We start from the raw sequence: 17,708 nt of genomic DNA on the forward strand, positions 1-17,708 counted from the left end.
GAGACCCACTGGCCTCTGGGGAAGGAACCCAAATTGAGGGGTGGTGGGATCGGGGAGGTCTTTAGCGCTTCCCATAAGGGTAAGAAACGCAGAGTGGCTATACTACTAGCTAGAGGAGTCAACTTCGAAAAAGAAACCATAATGAAAGACCCGGGTGGCCGATACCTGCTAGTCCGAGGAACCCTGCAGGGGGCCCCACTCACCCTGGGGGCCATCTATGGTCCAAACGAAGGCCAAGCCCAGTTCTGGGAGGAGATGAGGGATAAGCTAAAGCTGTTTGTTCACGGCACGGTGGTGGTGGGTGGGAACTTTAATATGGTCCTGGACCCAATCCGGGACAGGAAAAGAACAGGCCCCCAGATCCCCAGAGCAGCAGATGAAATCACGGCCCGAACTTTTCAGAGGGTCAATTCGGAAATAGGCTTGGTAGACACGATCCCAACCCCCAGACCCGAGACCCCCTCCTTCACGTACCATTCAGCAATCCATACATCGTTCTCCAGAATTGATTACATCTTGGTGGACGAATCCCTGTTCTCATCCATATCTGGCTATAGGGTTGAGCCGGTCCCCTGGTCTGACCACGACCTAGTCAGGATTACGATAGCGAGGGAAGGGCTGAGCGACCGTGGGGGGAGATGGAAGTGCAATGACTTTCTGCTAAAAGATGAGGTAGTAGCGCAGGAGATACTAGAGGCCATCACTGAATTCTTTGAGTTTAACGACAATGGGGAGGTGGGACTACACACCCTTTGGGATGCCTTCAAGGCCACCTTGCGAGGAGTCCTGATTAAAATAGGAGCACGGGAAAAGAGGGTAAGGGCCGCCCAGGAAAGGCGCCTGAGGGAGATAATTGCCCAATTTCAACCAGGTGGCTCCCCCGCGGAGCCCCTGGATGGCGACAGGATGGCCGCCCTGGCCGACTACAGACTCCAGTTGAAGGAACTCCTCCTCCAAAAAACCGAAAGAAGTCTCCAGCTGGTCAGACAGAGGTACTATGAGAAGGGGGACAAGGCGGACAGGATCTTAGCCTGGAAACTGCGAGAGATCTAGAGGAGTAAAATGGTGAGAGCAGTCAAAAATGAGGAGGGGAAATTAGGCCATGACGCATCCCACATAGGAGAGGCATTCCGCAGATATTATGAAAATCTATACTCTTCCGAATATAATGGGGATGAGGAGGAAATCAAGGGGTTCCTAGATTCAATACAGATCCCAGCCTTTTCCAGGGAAATGGCGGAGGGGTTGGAGGGCCCGGTGACCGAGGATGAGGTGGAGCGAGTGATTAGCGGCATGAAGAGGGGTACCTCTCCGGGTGAGGATGGCTACTCAGTAGGCCTTTTACAAAAGGTTCCGTTCGACCCTGGCCCCGTATCTGGTAAAGGTGTTCAACGGAGTGCTGGAGGGAGGCTTTCTCCCGGACTCCATGATGGAGGCGATCATAGTGGTGCTCCCCAAGGACGGTAGGGACCCCTCGGAGTGTACCTCCTACCGCCCCATTTCTCTGTTGAATACTGACGTGAAGATCCTGGCCAAGGTGATTGGGAGGCGGATAGAGGGGGCCCTGCCGAAACTAGTCCACGGAGACCAAGTGGGTTTCATGGGGGGTCGTCAGGGCTCAGACAACATTCGGAAAACTATAGATCTGATCCACCATGCACAGAGGGCGGACCTTAACGCGAGCGTCCTATCCTTGGACTCTGAAAAGGCGTTCGATAGGGTCGAATGGCGATTTATGGCACTCACCCTCCAGAGAATGGGCTTTGGGCCACAAATCCGGGACTGGGTGGCTGCTCTATACAGGGCCCCGAAGGCTAGGGTTCAGGTGAACGGCAGGCTATCGGATCCGTTCTCCCTCTCGCGGGGAACCAGGCAGGGATGTCCGCTTTCCCCCCTAATTTATGTCCTTGCAATGGAGCCCTTGGCCATCGCAATCAGAGCTCATAGAGATATCAAGGGCATCAAGAGAGGTGAGGTGGAATTTAAGCTATCCCTGTTCGCGGACGATATCCTTGCCTACCTTGTAGACCCGCGGCTTTCGCTCCCCCTCCTCTTGTCTCTGATGGCCACATTTGGGCGCTTCTCAGGGCTCAAAATTAACGCTTCTAAATCGGTCCTCCTCCCCATGAGAACACAAGACCCAGGTATGGACTCCCTGGACAGGTTGGAGGGGATAACAGTGGGGAAAGCCGCCATCCGATACCTAGGTGTCCTCCTCCCCAGGGACCTTTCCATTCTTGCCCCTATTAACTACGACCCCGTGATGGCGGGAATCACGGCTGACCTGAGGAGATGGGGATCCATGATCCTGTCCTGGTACGGCCGCATGACGGCAGTCAAGATGAACATTCTTCCACGGTTGTTGTATCTCTTTACCTCTCTTCCCGCGGTCGTCCCTGACCAGACCTTCAGGGTCCTCCAAAACGCGGTCCGTGAGTTTATATGGCAGGGTAGGACACAGAGAACCGCAAAAACTGTCCTGACTCTACCCAGGGAGGAGGGAGGGTTCGGGTTGCCAGATTTCCAACTCTACTATCGCGCCGCCCAGCTACGTGTCCTCCTGGAGCATATGAAAAAGGGGCTGGGCACATACTGGTCCTATCTGGAAGACATGGACACCCATCCACTAAAGGTACGGGACCTTTTATGGGCCCCGCGAAAATTTATCCCGAATAGACTGAAGTCCCACCCGACATTAGGTGTTCTATGGGCAATCTGGCGGGAGGGCCCCCAGACAGCACATTTAACGTCATGGCCGTCCCCAATGTCCTCCCTATGGAGCCAACCCCTCATGCTGGGCAGTAGGGGGTTCCGCTGTGCTCAGTCCTGGTCCGACTCGGGGATGGAATGGGCAGGGCAGATGTTCAGGGAGGTAGAATTCCTAACATACGAGGAATTGAGGGACGCTCTTGGTCAGGGATCACTATCCATCTTTGAATATCTCCGCTTGAAAGGCATCTTATGTGACCAGGCCTGGGGTCAAGACTTGAAGAGACAACTGACCCCCTTTGAGAAATTTCTTGATACAGCGACTTCTAGGAAGGGGGCGGTCTCAGGGGTATATACAATTCTGAACACAGTCAATTTGGGGGAGAGGAGGCGGTTCCGCTCTTTTTGGAACGAGCTGGCAGGGGAAGAGATCTCGGAGGACGCCTGGTCCAGGATCTTTAAAATAGCCTTCCACGGGAATTTATTCACCGCGGATATGGAACATAATTTCAAAATCCTCCAGGGATGGCACAGAGACCCGGCAAAGTTGTCAAAAATGTTGCCATATGTTTCCCCAGCATGCCCAAGGGGTTGCGACCAGGTTGGGTCGAGGGCACACATGTGGTGGCACTGCCCGAAGGTACAGCCTTATTGGGTGGAGGTAAGGGGATGGATCGCTGAAATCTCAGAGGAAATGTTCCCCCAAAACCCTCTGACCATGCTGTTGGGCCTACCCCCAGAGGGCACGGACACAATGAGGTACCCGAGAATGTGGGAAACAATGCTACGAGCGGGCAGGGTAGCCCTTGCCCAAAAGTGGAAGAGCCCAGAAACTCCCTCCAAGGTGGAATGGCTACAGAAGGTCAAAAACATGTTCTTGATGGATAAACTAACGGCAATGGTGAACAATGACTCGGCCTCTTTCCAAGCGAACTGGTACGGGGTGAAACAGATCTGGGGATGGGATGTCCATTGATCTGCAGCAGAGAACTGGGAATGGCGTGGGGGCCCAGGGCCCGGGAACCGGCAGACGGAACACAGCCAAACTAGAAGTCAACGCTCAAGCTCGCTTCCAAGCTCCAGACTAAGACAGCTCGCGTTTCAGAGCCCCGACGTGGGGTTTTTTCCTTCTTTTTTCTTTTTTTTTGGGGGGTGGGATTGCATTGGGGTAGTGGGGGTGGGTGGGCGGTGGCCCTCGGGCCTGTTTCTTGATTTCATGTGAATGCATATGGTGCCCCAATGTTTGTTTATGAAAATGTTAATAAAACCAAAGTTTAAAAAAAAAAATTATATTGGGATGTTTTTATATCAAAATAAAAGAGAAATTTGATATCAATTTTTGTAACATTTTTGTATATAAAAATAAAATGTTTGAGATTGGATTTTTTATATCAAAATAAAACAAAAAGGTATATATCAAAATTATATCAACTTTAGATAATTTGAATATAAAATTTGATTGAAAGGGCTGGCTTAAGGTTAGAGCGACACAGGGATAGGGGCCTAAGAACCCGGTTATATAGCTTTTTGTGACGGGGAGGAAAACATAGCACTTTCTGAGCAAACCAATGGCATTTCAGAAAATGGCGACTATGATCAGCTATAGCTACAACGCGGGGAGAACAACCCCAGGAACCTCTGTGAATTTTATGGTGTATGATAGGGATGGAAGATGCTCAGAATTTAATGGCCGGTTATGAACCCGAAGAGTTTTGGGACAATGACGATGCTGTTATGGAGCAGCCATTTGCGGCCGATGCAAGCTCTGAAGTCAAGGACTGTGAACCTATGACACTGCAGATGGATGCAGTGATGACGCCAGAGACAGGTGCTGCCGCCGGAACCATTATGAAAAACAAGGGCGTGAGTGCGGGGATGGGATGATCCAGGTGGCGGCCGGGACTTTTAACACCTATTGTGTCGGATGTTCAAACTAACATGAAAACACAGGTTATTGTGAAAATAGCCTGTGAAGACATGTCCTTTGCTGATGTAGACTGATAGCCTTAAGGACAGTGCTATTATTCAGTGCACTTGCTGCTCAAAACAAATTGAAATCCCGGGGGCTATCAGTCTGTGTAAGGAACGTCTTACGCTAATGGAGACTGACATGGACACAGCGACCCCACTTCATGCCAATATTCGAGCCCTTCAGGGAGTCACGGCCATAATGGCTGAAGCTTGTTTAAAACAAAACTTTTACAGATGGTGCTATGGACATACAATTAATGATCTGCAGCAGGATGCTCACAAATGTCTGGAACTAGCTTAGCAGATAATTCTGTACGTAAAATATGTTTTGTGTTGAGCCCTAAACTCATTGGGCCTCATTACGACCCTGGCGGAAGACCATGGTGCTATTAGCACCATGGTCCATGCTGGTAAGTTACCGACTCTGCCATGGAGAAAGGGGGAATTACCACCCCATTACAAGGTTGGCGGGGCGGTAATCCCCCCTTCCTCCATGGCCCTTCCCCATTCCCATTTTTGCCCCATAGGGCTCAATGGGAATGGGGAAGGCGCTAAGTACGGTGCTGCAAATTGTGGCACCGCAATTAGCACCAAGGTCCCTTTGCGGGTCACTACTTTAACGGCTGGTCTACACCAGCCATTAAGGTCGGGTCCCGCAAAGGGACCTCGTAATTAGGCGCTAATAGGTTAACGGTGCCGCAGCCTTGTACGGCGCCGTTAACCCATTAGCGCCTGGGTATAATGAGGCCCATTGTGTCATTGGTGCAACTATCCCTCTCCTTCTTTGACTGCATATAAACTTTCAGTCAAGGCATATAAGGACCTGCCACTAGAAGCTAAATGCTTATTTTTCAATACCAGAATTGAAAAAGCCTCTGTAAAATCTAAGGAAGTTTTTACAGTTCTTAAAGAACTTAAAGGTCACATCAATGAATCAAGAGCTAATACTGATGATGACTGGTGTCAGAACATACTGAACAGTTTCTGTCAAAAAGCACAACTTCACCATACACGTATTAAGAAAATAATAGAATCTCAATGTCTGTTAGTGGACACAGTGATCTCAGACATGGATGGACAGCCCACCTCCAACTATAAACCCTTTTTACTTCACTAAAATGATGGAACAAGAGATTCAGGAGATTATAGAAGGGCTTAAGCCAACTTCTTGCAAAGGGGATACATTTCCTACGACCCTCTTTAAGGAATTTGCAAGTACCCTAACACCATCGGTCACAGAAATTGTCAATAGGTCCTTCTCCGAGGCTCTGGTGCCAATGGTTCTCAAGAAAGCCTGGATTACCCCACTTCAGAAAAAGGATAATCTAGGCCCCTTGGTACTGGAAAACTACCGCCCTATTACAAATGTGCAATTTATACTCAACATTCTTGACAAGATAGCCTATATACAACTTCATCATTTGCCGAGAAAAATAACATTTTAGCAAATGAATAGTCCGGTTTCTGAATCAATCATGGAACCGAGACGGCTTTGTTGGACCTGAAAGCTGATATATCTGAAATAATTGAAGAGGAAAATTGTGCGTCGACCATGACTTACTGGCAGAGAGACTTCAAAAAATAGATTTTTGTTCTCCAGAAGCAGTATCATGGCTAAAATCATTTTTGGGCCCTAGAACCGCCTGTGTTGCAAAGGGAACCTCAGTCTCAGAAGGTTCCTGTTACTTGCGGTGTCCTCCAAGGATCATGTTTATCCCCGTTATTGTTTAACATATATATTAAGTGCCTATATGACCTTCTTAAATCCATGGGTGTGCAATTTGCCAACTGTGGCGACTATAGCCAGATAGTTGTTAAACTGTCTGGGATCTCTGAGGCGCATCTGGCTACAGTCAATTATATATTTGGGGCAATCCAGAAATGGATTGCCCTAAATTAGTTAGCTCTTAATGACAAGAAAACAGAGCTGCTTATTATTAGCACACCGTGTAGAATGAAGAACATGGACACTCGTTACAAAACGTTTGAGATAAATAGTAACAGCATTCCGGTGTCCGACCATGTTAAAACTCAGTATTTTTTTATGCTCACCTATCTTTCCAGAAGTATGTATCGTATCCTAAATCATCATGTGCCTATCTCATACATCCCCTGTGGCAAATTTGTCCCCATTTGTCAGACAATAACAGAGCGTCAATTGCAGCAGCCATAGTTAACACCAAGCTAGACTATTGCAATAGTCTCCTTATGGGAACAACCAAGGGTAACATTAAGAGACTACAGATCATACAGAATGGTGCAGTCTGGGCTGTTTGTGGGCTGAGCCGCCAAACACATATTACAGAATATCGTAAGAAACATCATTGGCTCTCTATAGAACGACGACTTAACTTTAAAGGGTTAGTTATTGTCTTTAAATACCTTTCAGGTCATGCTCCGGACTACCTTAAAACCAGACTAAAAAAAGCCACATCAAAACAGACTTTGCGATCAAATGACCAGATGTTATTGATCCAACCCCGTACGATCCTGAAGAGACTGGGCAGAGCAAGCTTTACTGTATGGGCTCCAAAAAACTGGAATTTGATTCTGTTACAAATAAAACAATGCTCGACATTGCAGCAGTTTAGGAAACGTCTTAAGACCTTTCTCTTTGAAGCATAGACTCAACAATCAATAACAAACCTCCCGACACCTGAAAGACTCTTCTAGTCACCTGGTTTAGTGACTCTTTCCATGCATATACCATCGTGGCTTACCTGTGTTTCATGTTGTTCTGTCTATGTGAGCGCCCTGAGACCTTTGGGTTAGTGTTGCGCTATAAACAAAATGTATTAGTTAGTAATTGAAGATTTGCCGCAATTGACGCAGCCATTGATGCAGATAAGGATTGGTTCTGGAAATGAATGATGCGTATCTAAAACCTTATGGGGTAATAATAATAATAATAATAATAATAATTTGGCACTTATATAGCGCTACGGACCCTCGGGTATCTGAGCGCTGCTTATTATTACCCACGGTGTGTGGTGCTCATTTATCGACCTCGGAAGGATGAAAGGCTGAGTTTGGCCCTGCCGGGATTCGAACCTGCGTTAGCAGGCTCTGCACGGATGTCAAAGCGAGCGCTCTACTCGCTGTGCCACTTGACCGGCTGGGTACAGAATCTGCGAATAACCCTCTCTGGAAAATGAAGCAGTTTAGACTCATTTGTCCGATGGGGATTAGAAACCTCATTGAGAAAACAGTTGCCAGTTGGGCGGGGATAAAGTATATATTAATGAGCACCTAATGGAGTGTAACGCGATCGCTTAATGAAGCAGTGGTACGCAATGTGTTTGTGTGGTATTCGCATGTATTATGGATTCTATAACCATGCTGAATATTTTACTATTTTAATATGAATATATTCTGAATAGAAATTGCTGCTTTAAATGTGAATACAAATCTGTTGTCTATAAAAACTGACTGTCTTTATGTTGAGCTGTTACGGGGTAAGATGTCTGCCCTGAATCTGTCAAAAATATATTATGATGAAGGAGGTGTCGGTAGTTATGGAGGGGTTGACAGTCTGTGGAGTAAACTGCGAACCGATAGTGAGAAGGTGTCACGGTGAGCGGTTAAGATGTGGCTTTCAGGGGAGGATGCCTACACGCTACACAAACTGGCCTGAAAATACTTTAAACAATGAATGACAGTGGTATGCAATGTCAATCAGCATTGGCAGGCAGAAATTATGGATCTGAGTCAGTTTGCAAAGATAACAATGGTTTTTCGATATATTCTAGCCGTCATCGAGGTTCTATCAAACTATGCTTGAGGCTTTGACGAACAAGACAGGCCACACATTGGCAATGGCTTTTAAGCGCATATTGCTAAACTACAGATGGACCCCGGTGAAGAGTTTTTAAATAAGCCGTTGCAAAATCTTCCAAAGCAACACAGTGTACACCACTTTGTAATACACTCTGAAGTTAAAGTCTCCATTGTAGAAAGTTTTATACAAATATTTAAAACCCGACTCTGCCGATTTATTACAGCTAAAAACACCCGAAGATATATGGAGGTGCTACCCGTATTTTAAAATGTATTTCACAGTTTGCATCAGATCTATTAAAACCAACCCTGCTTATGTAACGTCACAGAATGCCCTGGAGGTCAGGAAAAAACATTACGGTGAAAGACTTTTTAAAAAGATAAAACTTATACCCCTTAAAAAGTGGGATCATGTGCGGATTTCAAAACACAAGGGCATCTTTACAAAGGAGTACGAGCAGAACTACAGTGACGAGATCTTTATCGTAGGAGGAGTGACTCAAAGGGAGGGGCTCTATATATACACACACCAATTGATTATTCAGGCAAGAGTGTGTTATATAGGGAGGAGATCCAGAAAATCAGTAAAGACCAAAAGCAAGTTTATAGAATCAAAAAAGTAAAGGCTGTGGAGCCAGAAAACAATATTTAGTTAAATGGCTGGGATGGCCTGACAAATTTAACAGTTTGGTGTCAGCCGGATCCCTAGAGACCACACGTATTTGACAGTTGGCGCACTTTCCGCAACACCCCATATACGCCGGCGTTTTAATGGACTGTGTAAAAAGCATTGCAAAATATTTGTTATAATACTGTACCAGTTCAAGACTCCAAAGCCGTGACCTGCGGTCAGCACTGTATATTCTTTAGCAGCTGAATGTCAGAATATAAATCGTTGGCGACTGTTTTGAAAATGTATTCGAGCATTTGCATGCAAAACGACCAGATGGTGACCAGATTTGTTAACAAGATGTTATCTAATGTGTATAGATCTCGCAAAATGTTTACAGTGTGTCAAAAATGTAAATGTGGAACGTCTATACACTGATGAATGTATCAATAAAATTCTTTTAAAATTCAACAGGCATTGGGCTCTATTGTACATACTAAATAATATAACATAATAAACAACATGTCATGTTTATGAATTGAAAACTTTTATTAATAAAGACCTATTTAATACGGAAAGAAAAGAAAGGTTGTAGCAGAATATAGCGGCAAAAAAAGTATGCATTCAACAATGATGGGGGGTCCCATTATTCACATGGCCATATAGGCCTGGCGTGGTCTAGATATTTCAGAGGCACGCATGCCAGAGGCAGATAAAGAATACGTAAGCCAACTGGTATTCGAATCCTTTTCAGGGCTGGGTGAGCAGGGACTGCTTATGGGGGTGCTTAATGGGCTGTTTTGTTGGTGAGGAGTTGGAGGAACCCCAGTTTTTAGCCCCTCCAGAAGGCATCGTTGGGCAACATTACCCACGACCAAAGTCGGAATAGTTAAATCAGCCGCTGCCTGCATAAAGTAGTTCCACCCTATGGGTGCATTTATTGTAGCAGTGGGGTTTCAGTTTGTAACACTTCGTACTAGATCGTGCAAGTTCAAACCCCTTAAAACCATGCCTTTATAAATACATTTTCCCCCATCGGTCCACACAGCCACATCCATTGCAAGTTTCATCTTATGTAACAATAGTTCCATGTTAGGTTTATAGCGTTGGCTAAGAGTGTTTACCACATCAGCCACAACCGGATCTGTCCCCGGTGGTTCCCTCGTAATGCTAGATTCTTCGGGCGGCATGTATAAAGTTAGTTTGTTTTTCTCTGCATCGATGTGTCGGGTGCGGTTTAAGTATTTAAGTATGGTTTAAGTATTTATACAGAATATTCAAGGATCTGTTTAAAACATCCTTCATTTCTGAGTCGAGACACATGGTAGCAACATTTCGTATATCCCCGATTCGGCTGGGGTGTGGGCGTCATCAGGCTTTCTAACTGACACTTGTCCACCAGATACATTTTATGGGTGTGTCCCATTATTGACCCCCCCCCCCGAGCAAGCTGGTGATTAGCAGTAGGGCTATGCCATTGAGCAATCCTATGAACCCACTGGACTGCAAGACCACATTTCTTTTAGCCCTTTAGCGATATTTGCTTATTGCGCAATTTCTTGATCACCTTCTTTTTCAACACAAATTTTCTGGTGTGTTAGGGGGATGTGGCACTTTAAAGTGTTCTTTGCAATCTCCGCAATAGCGGCCATCAAGTTGTTGGAGGCCACAACTAGAATTGCCTTGTGTTGTTGAGGGGTGTCATATACAAGAATTTTTTTAAACCGTGCAATGTTTCTTCGTATGCGCCTTGACATGGTGAAAGCACGACCGGGTACTGACACGATATTGCATGTAATGTTGTTTGGTATATAAACGAGCAGCTCCGGTGGAAATATATCAATGCGGAATCTATAATTCTCTAGAGTGGTTGTTTTTAAATCAACCGGGAGATATCCATAGGGCTTGCAGGTTGCGTCTTCAAAAGAGCGTCCATGAAAAAATGCATATTGGTTGGATACATCTGGCGTGCTATCACGGCTAGTTGCTGTTTATCCCGGGGATTATTAAATAACACTATATAGCTAGCGTTTAGTGTTATCAATCTGTTACTCTTCCCCTTGTTAAATACGTTTTGTACAATATAACATCTGTTCAGATTGCGGTGACGGGTATATTTAGTAAAGGCTTTTTCTAGTTCGGCGTTCTGACCCCCCTCAGTCACCAAAAGGTCCACAATAATCATATTTACCACGCTCAGCGCTAATAAACAATCGTCGTTGATACTCTCGGCATACCTTCTATAAACTGAAGGGGTTTAAACTGCTGTTGTAGGGTGTTGTAAAGAGGTTGCCAGCAACTGCAAAACCAAATAATATTTTCGGGAACATGTGATACCGCGGTGTGGGTGTTTTCTAAAAGGTTTTTGACAAAGTAACTCTTCCCGCAGCTAGAGGGATCGGCTAGCACACACGTGAAGGGGTGTTGTAGCCTGGTATCCATAATGACAAATACCTGCAAAGTATGTACAGATAGCCATGTGTTAGCTTCTCGGGCGAGTTTAAATCACTGCGGATGGCTAGCCTTTCAAGCTTCTAATAGTTGATAAAACAAACATTACTATAGCTGTGCATTTCTATTTATCATTTAAGTGCTATGTGGAAACTTACACTGAATTGTAAATAGAAAAGCTGTGAATAAAAAACATGACGCGGTATACATCTTGAAAACTTTATAAAACACATGTATTATATATAACACACAACATAGCTTTAGAAGTTATGATGAATCATTCAGCATATAGCATCCCATCACACCTGTAAAAACACTGATCACTCCTGTAAAAACATTGGGTTGGCATTTGTTAGTGTCATGACACATGTTTTCAAAATAAAACCACAATTCTACTTGGACCCCTCTGGATGAATCAAAAGAACTCCACTCTTCGGGAGCACCCCATACATTCCTCAGGCCCCTCTGGATGAATCAAAAACAAAATGAATTCCACATTTTGGGGCCTCCAGCCATTCCCCGGGCCACTATGAATGAATCAAAAACATTGGACCACCCATCCTTGGGGAATTTAAAAAATGTATGATTTGTTGATCCTAAGAGAGCCAGGCGGGCCCGTTGATGAATTCACAAAAAGAACTCTGCGGCATATGCGCCCCAGATCCATTGGGCTTTACTGCTGTAACAACACTGTCGGACTCCATCTATGGGTCGTTGAAACATTCCAAATCTGTTGATCCGTGCAAAACAGGCCCCACCCCAGTACCCGCAAGAGATCCAGTAGAGACAGGCAAACCCATCCCTGTGCTTTCAAAACATTCAGAATTTGCTGATCCGCACAAAGCACCCTTCCCCTTGGAAACATTTGTATCACTTATTAGGCCCCCAGACATTCCAGCCCGGGGTTACAAAAACTCCAGAACCCAGCGGCCCCGGTGATGATTTCACATAAGACATCTATGGCGGCATGGCCTCCAAATCCATTGACCATTGCTGCTGTAACAAAAACATTAGACCCTGTCCTGGGTCGTTAAAACATCCAAGGTTTGTCGATCCAGAAACGGGCTGCACCACTCCCAACGTCCTCGAGTTGTCCACCACCGCAGGCTGTTTTTCCAGAAGCTCCCTGTTGCAGCATCCAATTGTTAAGTCATTTCTATTAAAAAAAAAACATAGTAAGCATCAAACCCATATAACAACCAAACACTCCTGACATGTTTTATTTCAATCCATATTACCGAACCACAGTAGTGGCTGTGTAGTTATGGTTAAGTTGCTAATCCCATAGGAAGAGCACTTTTTGGGCGGCTTATAGCTTCGCTCCCCCTGGACGAATCCTCACCAGAATTTGCAATAACAGTATATCGGCCACTCTGAATTATTTGGTGAAGTTTGGTGAGGTTTGGTCCGGGGGGGCAAAGTTATAGGGGGGTCCCAAAATGTCTTTTTTTCGCATAGGCTGAATGGGGAAAAAACTTTGCTCATGCTTACAGCCCAAACCGCTGGACGGATTTTCACCAAATTTGCAGCAGGAGCAGCAGCTTGGTCCTGAAAGCATGCTTTTGTAAATTTGGTGAAAATCCGTCCAGTAGTTTTTTAAAAAATGACCAAAAAGTAGGTCACAAAAAATGTGTGATATCTATGTCCGCTCTGCGGACACACGTCCCTGTTCGCTCCACGGACAGGACACGGATTGGTTAATTGGCTTGCGTCATGTCTGTGAACATGCGACGTGTCTACTGATTGGATGGTGAAGATCGTGAAGTGCGTCAGATTTTTGGAAATGCCCCCACCTTGGATTCGCGGACATCTGCCAGTGTCCACGAACATCGCGGTAAAACCATATTAAAAACACACAACATTGCACTTGTCAAATTTAGCAAATAATCTCTGGGGAGGTGAGGGGTGATGAGGATGGGAAGAGATATGGCTGCAAGAAGCCAAAAAACAGGTGTTTTTTGCCACGAAAGTCTGCGAACAGTTCGGATGTTCGCGAACAGTCCTGAAAAGTTTGCGGACACCTCAGCATTACAGGGTTGGTGAAACGCAGTTCTTGAATGGCTTATAACTTTGGCGCCACTTAATAGAACTGCATGACATTTTGCATGTAAATATATCTGACCTGATTCCAAATGGGTTTACAAAGTTTGGTGGGATTCTGTCATGAGGGGGCACAATTAGAGGGGGGTCCCAAAATAACGTAATGGCTTATAAATGAGGTGCCATTTGACAAATCTACACTTAATTTGGGAAACTGATGATAGATCAAGATATAAATGTTTTTGCGAAGTTTGGTGGGTTTGTAAAGAGGGGGCAAAATTAGAGGGGGGTCCCAAAATAACGTAATGGCTTATAAATGAGGTGCCATTTGACGAATCTACACTTCATTTGGCAAACTGATAATAGATCTAGATATAAATGTTTTTGCAAAGTTTGGTGGGATTCTGTCAAGAGGGAGCAAAATTAGAGGGGGGGTCCCAAAATATAGTAGTCTGTGGCCATGGGCAGTGGCCAGATTGTCTGGGTCATGGAATAAGGTCATGATCCGGACAATCTGGCTACTGGCCATGACCACAAGGGACAAAACATAGGAATAAAGTGACCATGTCCACCTGAGACTGGCTTTGTGGTAAAGTTATTCGACATTAGGATAGATTTGAAAGGGAAGAAAAATGTGCTTGTGGTAATATGGTCATAGGGTTTTCTTTTTGCCTTATGCAGGCTGCCATGGAAAGCGAAGAGGGGCCCTGTATGGAACACCCGTCTTCCCTTTCCATGGTGGCCATCTTGGCAAAGGATTTTGCTTCCTACACCTTCGCGTCCCGGTGTAGGAAGGAAAATCTCTTTTTTGTTCCCCGGGTTCCCGCTTTGGGAACCTAGGCTGCTAATGGCCTTCATCCCCCATTTCAGGGGCTGGAATGGTGGGATAATGGTCCAGAAACCTCGTTCTCCACCCTTGCTTCGCTAATAACTTGGGCTGCTGGGCCGGAATCCACCGTTCCAGTCCCTCGAGCGGAGGATGAACGCCACAATATTCCCATTAGCATAACACAAAATGCAAATGGAAATGTTGGAAAATCTTATTGAGTCTATGTACTTTAATGAGAAATATAAATTAGATGGTGTCTATATGTTTTTTTTGTTCTATTTTTTAACTGTGAAAGGTGCTTCCTAAAGGAACATTTATTTTGTTCTTGGATGCATTTTTTTTGGCACGAGAGCTTAGAACGAAAGGTGGGGAGGTAAATGTGGGAAGAGGCACCAAACACTAACATGGTGGGGCAGGTGGACATGGGGAAAATGTTCAGCGTGTGTTATTTCTAAGGTAGGGGGCAGTGTTTCTCATGCTCCTTGATTACAGCAGTGGTGGTGTCTCTTGGGGAGGAGGGATGGCATTAGCTGATTCTATTTTAAGATAAATTGCAGTTTTGCTAAAAGTATGTACTGTGTACAAGATTGTTAATGGATGAGTAGGAATAGGTGTTGGAGCTGTGCAAGGGAAATTATGAAGTTGAATGTTCCTAGATCAGTAGAAAATGCAGTTCCGAACTGTCCGCGAAGCACAGATCTAATTGTGAAGTGCGTATGGGTTCTCGGACACGTCATCATGCCGCGCGCCAGCATATGATCATGTGGCACTCTCCGGAAGGTCTGCAATGAAGTCAGATGTTCGTAGACATTATGGTTAAGGTGCCCTAGTAAAAGTTACCTATGAAATTCAATGCAATAACTTTGTTAAGGGGACGTTATGGTTAAGTTGCACTAATAAAAACCTATGAAATTCACTGAAAAAACTTTGTTAAAGGGACATTATGGTTAAGTTGGATTCATAAAAACCTATGAAATTCAATGAAAAAACTTTGTTAAGGGGACATTATGGTTCCAAGTAAAACCGGAAACCCTCTGAAATTCACCAGTTATGGTAAGCTAAGCAACCATAACTCGTGCCACCACTGTACACTGCTAAGACTAACACCCAGGACATCAATTGTGTTAGAGGATGACCTAAAGAAAACTATTAAAGGAATGTTAGGCAGGAGTAAAGCGACACTAAGAGAGCTGCAGTCATTGACAGGGAAATTGAACTTTGCGGGCAGGATCATACCAGCTGGTAGGGTATTCACAAGTTGTATTTCACTTAAAACGGTAGGTCTTCAACATGCTTCCCAACACGTACGCCTGGGCTCTGAGGTAAAAGAAGACCTGAAGATGCTAAACATTTTCCTGGTCAGGTTTAACAGGGTGGTGCTATGGAGGGAGCAATGGGCGAGCAGCAATAGTTTGAGACACTGACGCATTAGGTTGTCACGGGTTTGGAGCTATACTGGTGAAGGAGTCGTGTGCACAGGCATGGCCTCCTCATTGGCATGAGGAGGGCATGACGCGAGATATCACACTACTAGAGCTGTCTCCCATCGTAGTGGCTTTTTTCCTATGGACGGCCTCGCTGGCGAACCAAAGGGTGATTCTATGGTGGGATAATAAATCCAGGAACATCAAGCAACTGGAGGGTACTATGGCTACTCAGGGAATTGTTGGCACGTCTGCTCAGGGGGAACATGAAGTAAGGGAAAGGCACATACCAGGGGTGAGGAATATATCAGCTGACGCTCTCTCTTATTTACAGTTCGGGAGATTTCGGGAGAGAAAGCCAGACGCAAGCGAGAAGATGACCCCCTTTTAAGACCCATTGGTGGGACATAATTGGGAAAATCTAAGCGCTCTCATCAGCACGGCCAAGGCACCCACCACGGAAAGGAGATATAAAGTGTGCTGGGAGAGTTTTCTCAAGTTCAGGGAATGGTTTAAGGTTAGAAGATGTCACAATATCACAAGAAGTGGCACAGCTATACCTAAGAAGGTCCATGACTGACCAGGCCGGCCGAGTTAGATTAATCACTCTCTGCAGCATCAAGGGAAGCCCATGCTGCCCCGTCACCTGCCTAGTGGCATACCTAACCCTAAGACCTCCAGGAAGTCCGGGATCACCACTCTTCCAACACACTGATGGGACGACGCTGAGCAGGTTCCAGTTTACAAGCATAATGAACCTTGCGTTTAGAGGAATGTGGCAACAGAGGGGTGTCCATGGTACCCACTCCTTCAGGATAGGTGCAGCTACCTCTACTGCAGGGGTTGGCATGGCAACCTATTAAGAGGATAGATGGTTGGAGGACAAACTGTTTTAAAAGGTACATAAGGCCAGAAAAAATGTAACAATAATCTATACCTCATTCCCCATCAGTGGCTCGGAGGAGCAGAAAGACATGATGGGTGGATGGCCATTCATTTGTGACTAGGGCCAAAGCAAGTTGGACACCAGAAAGGTTGAATGGCATTGAGTTCTGGGGATGAGATGGAGTCAGTTGGAAGAACATGTGCAAAGGCTTTTGGCGAGATATGGCAAACCCGATATTTTACTGATCAACCCGGGTGGGAAAGATCTCATAAGTATGGGCAGAGAAGCGCTGATGAGAGAGATGATGGGCACTCTACAATAATTGGGGGCCTGGTTGGAAAACTCAGAGATCATGTGGTCAAAGATTGTCCCAAGACAAACATGGAGGGGAGCAGATTCTCATACAGCAGTAGTAAAAGTCTAGGAGAAAGTTGAACAGATCAATGGCCAGGTTTTGCAAGGGTAGGGGGCTCACACAGATCCGACATGGCCTGATCAATCTGAAGTCACGCGAATGCTACGAGAGGGACGGGGTGCACCTATCAAAATCGGGCATGGATCTTTTCTTCTGGGACTTATGCACAAAATGAATGGAGCTATGAGTATAGAGCATGGGGGGAGCCACAGATTGACGTGGATCCATCGGTGGCAGTGTGTAAGCGACCAGTGGCACTTTAAGGACTACAAATAAGGTTAGAAAATCAGGAGGCATTTTCGCTCCTCCCGGAATCAGCGCCCCCTCTGAGGCCTAGCAGCGAGGGTGATTGATGTATGTGAGAGGGCTCAGCTGCCCCAGCAGAAACATCACTCCTACACCCCAGGACCGCCTGCAGGGGTAGGTGGGTCATGGACAATGCCTGTTGGGGTAGCTTTGGCCTAAAGTGGAGTTGGATGGAAAAGTGGCGGTGGGGGCAAAAAAGAGATGAGTCAGTTGGCTGGTCAACGCACCAGGGGAACAATTCCTCAAATAATGTTTTTTCAGTCATGACAATCATGTAGTTTTGAAGTAGA

General features: G+C 45.6%; 1 protein-coding gene across 4 annotated transcripts in view; it reads right to left on the minus strand.

The window, feature by feature from the left end:
* Positions 1-11,723: 11,723 nt before the first annotated feature.
* The window catches only part of LOC138566887 (phospholipid scramblase 3-like), a 300,635-nt gene continuing 294,650 nt past the window's right edge, over positions 11,724-17,708 (minus strand). For all 4 annotated transcript variants that reach the window (XM_069644631.1, XM_069644623.1, XM_069644635.1 and 1 more), the window contains one exon: positions 11,724-12,674. In XM_069644631.1, coding sequence (XP_069500732.1) covers positions 12,476-12,674 — 199 coding nt within the window. In that variant the 3' untranslated portion in view covers positions 11,724-12,475. The remainder of the gene's footprint in view (positions 12,675-17,708) is intronic.

Source organism: Ambystoma mexicanum, chromosome 1p (assembly GCF_040938575.1).
Source record: "Ambystoma mexicanum isolate Mex_15411 chromosome 1p, UKY_AmexF1_1, whole genome shotgun sequence".
Lineage (NCBI taxonomy): Eukaryota > Metazoa > Chordata > Amphibia > Caudata > Ambystomatidae > Ambystoma > Ambystoma mexicanum.